Source organism: Chaetura pelagica, unplaced genomic scaffold (genome assembly GCF_000747805.2).
Source record: "Chaetura pelagica isolate M959 unplaced genomic scaffold, ChaPel_1.0 scaffold302, whole genome shotgun sequence".
Classification (NCBI taxonomy): domain Eukaryota; kingdom Metazoa; phylum Chordata; class Aves; order Apodiformes; family Apodidae; genus Chaetura; species Chaetura pelagica.
Window position 1 is genome coordinate 1,147,901 of NW_009952561.1, and position 10,059 is coordinate 1,157,959.

At 51.6% G+C, this 10,059-nt stretch overlaps 2 protein-coding genes across 2 annotated transcripts in view; both read right to left on the reverse strand.

Annotated features, from left to right (window-relative positions):
- Positions 1-181, reverse strand: part of BRF2 (BRF2, RNA polymerase III transcription initiation factor 50 kDa subunit) — a 7,044-nt gene extending 6,863 nt beyond the window's left edge. Inside the window, exon 1 of the mRNA XM_009993252.1 lies at positions 169-181. Within this exon, the coding sequence (XP_009991554.1) occupies positions 169-181 (13 nt within the window). The remainder of the gene's footprint in view (positions 1-168) is intronic.
- Positions 182-778: 597 nt separating this feature from the next.
- On the reverse strand, positions 779-8,196 carry RAB11FIP1 (RAB11 family interacting protein 1 (class I)). Its single transcript, XM_009993253.1, has 5 exons — positions 8,111-8,196; positions 7,155-7,603; positions 5,924-6,719; positions 1,951-2,056; positions 779-997 (listed from the first exon to the last, which is right to left on the reverse strand). Exons 1-5 carry the CDS (start codon positions 8,194-8,196, stop codon positions 779-781), a joined length of 1,656 nt encoding a protein of 551 aa, XP_009991555.1.
- Between the last annotated feature and the right edge of the window lie 1,863 nt (positions 8,197-10,059).

A 10,059-nucleotide genomic window follows, 5' to 3' on the forward strand; every position in this document is an offset into this window, starting at 1 on the left:
CAGGAATGTGCAGTGTGTAAAGGACAGCTTCTGACCCAAAAGGCACCTTCAGCCCCAAGTCCTTTCTGCCATTCCCACAGCAGACAGATGTACCACATCTCCATGCTTCCTGCAGCAGACAATCCTGGAAACCTTCCCCTTGGAGAACTGCTGGGAAACAACACGTACTCTGAGAGACCATCTGAGCATCACTTCTTCCTTTCCAATCCAAGGTTCAACTTGCATTTAACTTAGAGTGAATTCATTACTTTTACAGTCCACACAGCCCTGCTCTGAAGCACACACAGCTTTGGACTTCTCCAGTGTAGTTATTAATTACTTTTCTCTTAAAACAATGAATTCCTTAACCTCTGCTGTACCAGATTTTATATTGCACTACAACTTAAGGTAATGGAAAGAAGAATCATCGATCTATGAAAGCAGCTACAAAACAAAACCATTTAAAAAACTCCTCATAAAGGATCATCAGTGCCTTGCTGGTGAGCAGAACACATCAAAAACCCTTCGTCCTTCCTATCACAATCAGATGCCTGAACAAATCTTCCCAAATAATGGAAAGAAATGAAAAAATAAGTATGTTATGTTGCCTCCACTTCTGGACCCCATGTAGGAGACCTGATGTCACGACTGATCAGAGAATTGCTCAAGGCAGAAACAGGAAAGAGGTCACTTTCTGTGAGCAGCACAACCAGCGCCACCAACTTCCCACCGTCTCCTAATTCACCAAACTCCACCAGCAGGAACTCAGCCCTTTGTTCAACCAATGTCCCAAGAGCTTCTACATCTTCCCAGCCTTTTTGTTTCCAGAGACTGGAACACGCAGGATGTTTGGGGTCTCCTCCATGACTCTGACAAGCAGGTTGTCAATGTAGTCCTCAAGCTCGCGCACCTGGAGGTCCCTCTTGGTGATCGTGTCCTTCTGTTTCAAGACCAGCTGGATCAGCTCATCGTGTGTTAGTTGAGCATAAGCATAGCCAGGATCTGAGGGATTGTATTTCTTTGAGAGAGGAGAAATTCAGGGTCACTACAGACACAGGCACTTAGAACAGACACAGCAATGCAGCTGGTGGGTGGGATTTAGAGCCCTAACGAACAACGTCCCCCACCCAGCGGCTGCACAACCACAGCTGCTCTCCAAAAACATCCTATCTTTTAAAAATACAGCATTTTGGAACATCAGTCATAGCACTTCAGGCTCAAGAAGAGCAGGCTGCTGTGAAAAAACAGCACAGATGCTCCAAAAAATCTGCTTTTCACCCTCCAGCAAACTGGACAGGAACCAGGCAGCTCCTGCCAGCTCCTCCAGCCCAGGCATTCCACAGCGTGGTGACATCCAGTGTCATTGCTCCTGGGGACTCACAGCACCACACCAGAACACTAATGACAAGTTTTCATCGAATTCAAAACAGCAACAAGTCAGTTTCAATCATCAAACTTGTGTTTTCTTCTTCTCCCCTTACACCAGAAGGAGGCACTAAAGCTTCTTCGGTGGGAACTCCATTTCCCCCCAGAATCCCCTCGGGACAAGAGGGGGACCCAAGTTTTCCCTGCTGACCCAGAGACACTTCCAGCCACCCTGATCAACGTGCTTTGAAGCCTCAAGCCTGGAGGTCTCTCTTGAGGGAAAAATTATGCAAAAAGCCCCTTTAAATCTGAGTGGCTGTGAAGCTGCACAGCTCGGCTGTGGGGAAGCAGCCAGGCTCTAAGGGCCAGGGCTGGGTGTCCCAACTGCACAGGACATTAATGTGACACCTCACAAGGCCACAGCCCCCTGAGGTGACATCTTCCCACCTTCTCTGCTTTATAAGCTTTATTTCAGGGTGACGAGGAGCTCTGGGGACTCATCACAACAAACAGTGATTAATGTGAGACATGAAACTACCTCCAATATGTGAACTCTGACCAAGTTGCTGCATAAGCTGTGGTCTGAAGTGCCACTTTCCTCCATACCTTCATGTTCATCTCCAGCAGCTTTTCATTCATGGTGCTGATGACATTCAGGGTTTTGCTCTGGGTCGTGTTTGCTGTGGCATTCATTGGCTTCACAGGATGGAGTCTGCAACACCAGGAGAGGGTTTTGCTATTTGGGCAGCACATACAACACCAGCACTACACAGACCTTCAGACTAAAAGCAAATACAGCAAGAAATTGAGGAAAATTCCTACCCTTCTCCATCTCCAGAGAGATTAGAGAGGCAGCTTTGGGAAGGAAGGTGTTCCTGTCTGAGCTACAGGCTTTTTGTAAGAACACTCCAGTTCTCTTTGGACTGAAGGCACTGGAGATAAAGCAGCACTGACAAGGGACATAACACCTCCCAAAAGAAAAGCCTGGTCAGTCTGCACCTGAAGGCAGCACACAGCAGCAGTTACTCTCATCTCTCCTGCACTTGTATTTGAGCCTGACTTTCCTACTAAAAACATATTTGTGGCTCTTGGAATGTATCAGATACTTCAGCTGTCCTGGGACAAGGAAGTATTTTGACTTTTCCAATCTGAACTTGCACCAGAAGCTGCCAAAAAGCACAATCCTCATTTGCTTGAGCAGGGCTCATATTGTCAAGTCTTCCCACAGGAAGGAAATTTTACTTGTATCTCAGCCCAGAAGTGTCCCAGACCCAAGCTGGAGCTCTGCACATGAAGTCCTGAGTGCTGGCAGGTCAGGGGCACTGGGGGCTGGAGGGGCTGCAGAGCTGTGGGAAGCAGCCAGTGGGAGAGCCTGCAGCTGCAGCACTGCCAGGCTCAGGAGCCCAGCTTGGCCAGGAAAGGAAGCATCCTGGTTTATCTGGCTTCCTGTGACCCTTCTCCCATTTCTGGAATATGGATGACCTGCAGTCCATTTCCCCAGGTGGATGAAATGACCCTATTGCTTCAATTCTGACCAAGTCTCCCTGACATTCCTCCTCAGAGGTCACACTGTGACAAGCAGCAGGTCCCCCCGTGTGCTCTGGGCACCTGAAATAGCTGCTCAGATCTATCTGGTGCCAGCAATGATCCCAGCTGGCATGACAGGACCCAGGCCCAAACAAATCCAGGGAGCAGGGGAAGTTAAGGCTGTAGGATGCCAGGTCACTGCAAAGCACAGTCAGCTCCTGCAGCTGGAGGGACAGGTCTGTGCTCACAGGGGGAAAAAGCAGAACAGCAAAGCTCCCGTCAGCTCTGAGGCACTTGCTGTGCCCGTCCCACGTTCTCTCACCTGTGCTTAGGAGCCAGGGTTTCACCACCCTGCTGAGTTTGGTTAGGGTATGTCTCAGAGGGTGAAACCCATGCCTGAAGAAGCTTCTTCTTGCCCGAATTTGGTGCTTTATCTGCGGAGCCCTCGGCTGTTGGCTTTTTCGGAGACTCTGCCCTACGACTTGGGGTGTCAGAGGGGGGAGAAGGAGAGGAGGAGCAGGGCTGGGGAGGGCTTGACAGGGAGGAAGAGGAGAGAGAAGGCTCAGAGAAGTCACACTCTGCACGCTCCTCAACGCCTGCACTTATTTTCAGTTCTTCTTTCTCAAGCTGACTATTACACCCCCTGGAAGGAGGCGTCACAGCAGAGCCTGAGTCAACCACCTGGCTGGTGACCCTGGGGGTGTCATCTCTGGCAGGCAGCACGGGAGCTCTGCTGGGCTGAGCAGCACCAGCACCTTCTCCTCCCGGAGCAGCCAGGGTCCCTTGGGCTGCAGCAGAGCCACCCAAGTGCTCCTGCAGCTCTTCCTGCAAAGGCTTTACATCTGGGGACTGCTTTCCACTCTCTGAAATGGTTCTGTCACCTGCGGTGACACCCGAGCTCTCAGTGACACCCGAGCTGTCCTGAGTGTCACCCAGCAGCTCGTCATCCGAGCCTCCCTCCGGAATAACGGGAAGACTGGCCAGTTTGGAACTACGGTCTCCAGGAATGGGAAGGGCAGACTTCAGATCCAAGAGGCAGTCAAATGAGTTGTCATCACCTTCATTTTTTAGATGCCTATCTCTGCTGTCACCCCTGAGTGCCACTGGTGGAGTGACAGTCTCCACTGAGCCACCCGGGGGGACGCACCCGCCAGGATCTGAGGCTTTAGGCAGCCCAGGAGCAGATTTGACACCATCACCTGAGGAAGGGACATCACCACTGAGCTCACCAGCCTGAGGAACCACTGGACACTTTTTGGGTGTCAAAGATCTCCTTGGTGCTGGCTTTGGAGTGACCAGCCCCTCACTGTCAGCACCCCCCGTGTCAGCATCCCCAGGGGACTGTGGCCAAGCTCCTGACATTGGTTTGGCAGATCCTCCTTGAGGACCTTCACATTCCTGCCTACCAAAACCCTCATCATCTGATGTAGGACTCTCTGATCCATGAAGGAGAAGGGACACGTTGCTTAGCTGACTTCTTCTCAAGGAAGTCTCAGCCTGAAGCTGAGGAGAATCACTCTGCTGCTTTGGGGCCAGACCAGGGCTGTCAGAAGGGGTACTGGGGAGACCTGGTGCAGCTGTGACATTACCAGTTAAACCTGCACCCGAGGAGCTCCCTAAAGCACTGGGACCAGAGCCTTTCAGCTCAGCAGCATGCTCTGCTGAGGAACAGTCTCCATCACTAGGCAGGCAGCAAGGGGAAGAACTATCAGCAGCTTTGAAAGCTGGTGTGTCTGGTTCCCACCCCAGCTTAGATACAAAGGGATTATTGACATGGAAACGACAGTGGGAGGGGAGAGAAGGTGCAGGTGAATGAGAAGGATCCCAGGAGCTCCCAGCACCCTGGCCCCAGTCAGAGGCAAAAGGATTATTAGCACCAGCAGAGACCTGCCCAGGAAGTGGCACTTGGGGAGCTGCAAGATGATGGGATGCAGGGTCTGGAGCTGTGGGTGCCCTGCCCCAGGTGGGGGTGAAGGGGTTCTTGCCACTCAAGTGCTCTGCAGCAGGAGGAGAAGAAGTAGCAGATGCAGGAGAACTAGTCATGTTTTCTGAGTCTGGCACTCGGGCTTCTGTTTCCAGTTTAGAAACAAAAGGATTATTGTCCCTGCTGCTATGGTGCACAGAAAGAAAAGCAGGGGAGGAATCAGGTGCAAGAGTAGGAAGCGTGGCTTTGGGTTCCTCCTCTGAAGACACGCCCAGTCTGCAAAAAGGGACAAAAAACTCGCATGTGACTTGCGGATGCAACATGAGGCAGGAACAGACAAGCTCCAGCACCAGACTCCACCAACTCCCAACTCTGGAGAGGAATTACACTTCCAAAGACCTCAGAGCCTATCCATGGGCTTGACACACTTAAACGTGTCCCTACAGAGCCCTTCATTTATGTCAGAAGGCCCCTGCGGCAGAGGTTGCACAGGTACTGCTGAGGATGCTCTGAAGCACCATCTTTTGCATCCCAAGCAATTTTATTAGTGCATGAGACAGTGAAACATGAGAAGCACTGAAAATGAGGAGTTAGATGCAGACACAAACCGTAGCCTTATTAGCAGGACACACACACACAAACACAGGCACCTGGAGGATGAAGGAGCAGAATTTTCGAAAAAGCCTCACGTGCAAATTCACACAAATGTCCCTCATGTTGCTGTGACCAAATGCCAAAAGCAGAAGGGCTCCAGGATTAACACTTTTGAAGACCACAGCCAAATGCATAAGAGGAAAGTTGAGATGTTAGACCTGGTGTTTCAGCCCCTGGGTAGGCTCAAGTGGCACAGCTCAGACAGAAGTTAGTTTCTGCAAGAGACCCAGCAAGAAAAATGGCCCCTACAGCACCTGCAGACATGTTTGCACCCTCAGAACTGCTATTTTGGCATCACTTCCAAGGAACACCCCTCTGCTGATCTCTTTTTTCATACTGAGAGAGAACCTGGAGTTACTGTTTGTTACCAAAGGGCAGGTTAAACCCTCCAGAGGCCCTGCAGAGGGGGTGGGAAGGGCTCTGGAGCAGGAGGCAGGGCTGATCCTGCCATGCTCTGGAGCCAACAGGACTGACCTGGGTTTCACTGCTCTGGTCTTGGCTGGTGCAGCAGCTTTCTCAGGTTTCCGTTCCTCCTCGAAAGGGTTCAGTGGCTGCTTATTTGCCAAGGCCTCTTCTGCAGGGTGACTGTCTCCTGAGGGATTCCCTCTGCTTACATCTGCTGGAAGCTCAAGACCTTTGGCCTCTTGTTCACGCTTCTCTTCTGGATCTTTGTTCTCCTCATCCTGCAGGTTCCTGTTGGGAATATTCTCAGCAGTGCTGGTCTTCCCTGCTTCCTTCTTCCCTGTGACCAGGGACAGCAAGGCAGGCTTTTTGTGGTCTGGTTTCTTGGTCTCCTTCACAGCCTCAACACTTGGAGGAGGGCTGGTTTCCAGGTGTTCTTCACTGCTAAGCAGTTTGTATGATGGCAAAGTCATAGCTTTGAAGGTCTCCAAGGATGAAGACCCAGACAAAGCCTGACTAGGAGATGTTCTTCCTGTCTCTTCAGGTCCTTTAGTAGATCTGGAAGACAGGTTCTCTTCTGAAGCAAAGAGATGCTTCCTCCGGAAGTTGTGAGGAGAAGGGGAAGAGGCTGGAGTGCTGTCCTTTGTCATGCTCTCCTCCATATAGACATGAGTGCCATTGATGCACAGACTGGACTTGGAAACGGGGTCACTTTTGGATTTAAGGCCACTGAATAAAGAGAGCCCCTCTTTCTTGGTGTGGCTTGTAGCTGCTTGGTTTAGCTGCCTGCTGTCCAAGGTTGCTGTTTTACGAGACTTAAATAAAGGAGAAGGAGAGGACTTCTCTTCCAGGGCATTTCCAAAGGCTTCTGGAAAAAATAAACAGGGAAAAATGCAAATTGCAAGAACACTCTTTTTCTCTGGCACTCACAACTGATGGGCTCAGTGCTCCATGGTCATAGATGGATCACAGCAACAGAAAAACAGCACGTGTGACTGCACCAGCCACTTCCAAACCTCCCGGGTCCCCTGCCACTGCCACCAGCCTCTGCAGACTGGATCACACACACCATTCAGTGCCCTGAAGCCACCCCAGATCACTGGTGGTGAGGATCACCACTGGTAGAGCCCCTTACTTTGTGCTGAAGTCCTGCGTGCAGACCTGCCACCATGGACAGAAGTGACTGTCTGTGGTTTGCTCAGTAAGAAGAATTTAACCAGTACTCTAAAAAGTGGGAAAAGTGCCAAAAAAACTCTGGAGAAAGGCTTTGTACTTGGACAGGGAGGTGGGTGCCAATACTCACTGTCTGAGGCTGGAGAGGTCTCGGACTCCTCCTCATCCCATTGCGACTGGAAGTCGCTGGGCCGGAGCCGAACCCTCTGGGTGAGGGGCTGCTGGGTGGGCAGGACTGACATGGACTGGGAGAGGGAGGTCTTCTGCAGGCCAGGTTTGGAAAAGAGTGTTTTGAACTTGGATTTCTTCTTCTCCTTCTCCTTCTCCACCGACTCATCTTCGCTGTCGGCAGGGGAGTGCGTGGTGCTGGGAATGACGGCCGAGGCCGTGTCGGAGAGGCCACTGCTCCTCTTCCCCTTCAGCTTGTCCTTCAGCTTCCCGAAGGGGGAGCGGGGTTTGTCCTTCATGGACAGGTCAAACATGCTGGCTGTCATGTTGCTCCTCATGAACTGGATATCCACCTCGATCTCCCCTCTCTCCTTTTCTTTCTTCCCTGGCTTGGAGCGAAGCTTGTACCACCTGCAGGAACAGGGGGGTTTCTTTTACAAACAAGTTCTCAGGAGGCCCCGGTGATGCAGAACAACAAAGAGCATTTATGTTTTAAAAACCAATTAAGCCTACAGTGTAGGGGGGAGGGGAAAAAGAAAAAGAAAAGCCTTTAATCTTACAACTATGTCATAATCACAGGGCCCCAGGTGCCCAGGAACACACTTCTGGTTGTTAACAGAAAGTTCTTAGTAACATTTGTTTTAAAATCCGTACCAGGAAGGGTTAAAAAACAAGGAACACGGCACGGAATTCCTGTATGCCAGCTCAGCTGCTCTGTTCTGTGCTTTTATCTGGCTTCCAGGAGGCCAAGACTTCAAAGGGGGTGTGAAAGCAGCAGCCTCAGAGCCGAAACTGGTCCCAGAGGGCTTGTGCACAGTCCCACACCCTCATACCTTTCATTCCAGCTCCTTTCCAGTCCCTATCTTAATGCCTCTTCAGCTAAGGAACCCTCATCAAAACAAGAGAGCCAAACCAAGCCTGACAGACATCTGGGGATTTCCACTCACCCCCAGGAACTCGTGACTGGAGCGCACCAGGAAGGATGGTTGTGACAGGTAGAACATTATCCCTCTCTGAAATGCAGCTCCAGAACATCCAGTGTGAAGGGCTCGGGGCTCCCTGAGCTGCAGAACCACCCGCTCAGTTACCACATTGGGGTCAGCAAAGAACATGCCCAGCACTGCACACCAGGGCCTTCTGTCTACTGCTGGAGCCACAGGCTTTCCCACTGCACAGAACTGATAGGAACGGCCGCCTGGAAAACGCTGGCTCCTGGAAAATGCTGGCTTCCTCCTCCCCACCAGCTGGCACAGGAAGATAAAGGGAATGAGCAGAGTATGCTTAATCTGCCCCTCCAGCAAATTTGAACCTCATTCCTTTGAGGGTGCACTGGAGACAATGGGAGAGAAGAGGAAAAGGCAATTTGCTTCAGAGAAAATTCAAAACTAATGAGTGTTAAGGCAGAGATGAATTCAGAAACCTGAAAGAGAGAAACACTTCAGAGGGAAATGAAGGCTGCAGCACCACACTGCAGCTGGGTGTTCAGACCTCAGGATACAAAACACCAGGACCAGGGAAAAGATTTTATAAGATGTTTGGTTGGGTCAGGTCCTTGGAGCCACAAACCCACAGCAGCAAGGGACACAGAAACCCTCTGCCTTTAGTGCAGCACTGGGCACTTTTGTTCTAACCCGCGTGATTTCCAGGAGCATCCTGTGCTTGTTCAGTGCCACAACAATTCCCTCTGCCTGCTCTCTGCCACGGGGAAAGAGCAGGCATCCCAAACACAAGCTGCATCCAAAACACAAGCTACGTGTTCAGTGACAGGCAGCTTGGCCCCAAAGCACAGCCATCCTTTGAGCAGCAGGCTGCTACACCCACCTCAGAAAGGCTGAAGGTATGTAATGACAACATCCCCCCTCAAACTACAAAATATAAAATCTTATTCATTTCATGTATTAGTGTGCACCTGCCAACCAACATGCATTTACTGTCCAAATAAAACCAGGGCTTTCTGGCTGTCTTGTCACCCTGGCAGCAAAGTGATGAGAAAAGAAATGGGATTCAAAAGGACGAGTTTTCCCAGGAATTTTTTTGTCCTCCCCCTCTTTTGTTGTGGCCCAGATGCAAAGGAGCCAGCCCGGGAGGCTGGCAGGGCTGACTCCCTGACCTGTGTGTAAACACATCCACGCTCAGCACAACCCTCATCACAGCCACCTGGTAATTAGGGCTCGACACCTTTGAGACCCAGACAGTGCTCATACCTGGATCTGCTCGGGTGAGGAGAGGAAGGTGACTCACCAGCCACCTCAACCCACATCACAAGGCTGCTGACTCCCAGTAAAACCCTCCCAGTAACGCCCTGGGATTTCAGCCCGTCCCGGTGTTTATGTTCAAAGGAGCAGGGATGACACAGAGCATCCAAGAAGAGCCTCCTGGCCCTGTGTCCTGCTGACGGCAGTGAAGTGCAACACTAAATTACCCGCTCTTACACGCGCTTAGACTCTGCTAAGTGTTTATTAAGGAAAGAGCATCAACAGCTGCCTGTGTTCAGCCTCTGTCCGAGGAGTTATCAACACCTTACGTCTCTCAGCTCTGGCTTTCCCAGGGCCCTGTCAGTGCTGGTGTGTAAACATTCACAGAAATCACACCCAAGCACGAGGCAGGACTGGCCAGCAAAAAAAACCCAACCCAGAACTCTTGGCCTTCTCTCAGGGGTCAGAGCTGTGGGGTCACCCCATGGCCCCCACTCTCATGGGGCTTGAGGGGTCCCCGTGGGGCACAGGGTCCCCCCCAGAACCCCAGCCCCTGGGGGGCAAAGGGTCCCCCCCAGATTCCCCCTCATCCCCCTTCCCAGCCCTTGTGGGGTACAGGGTCCCTCCCAGATGCCCCTTGCCCCCCTCCCCAGCCCCGGGGGGCACAGGGTC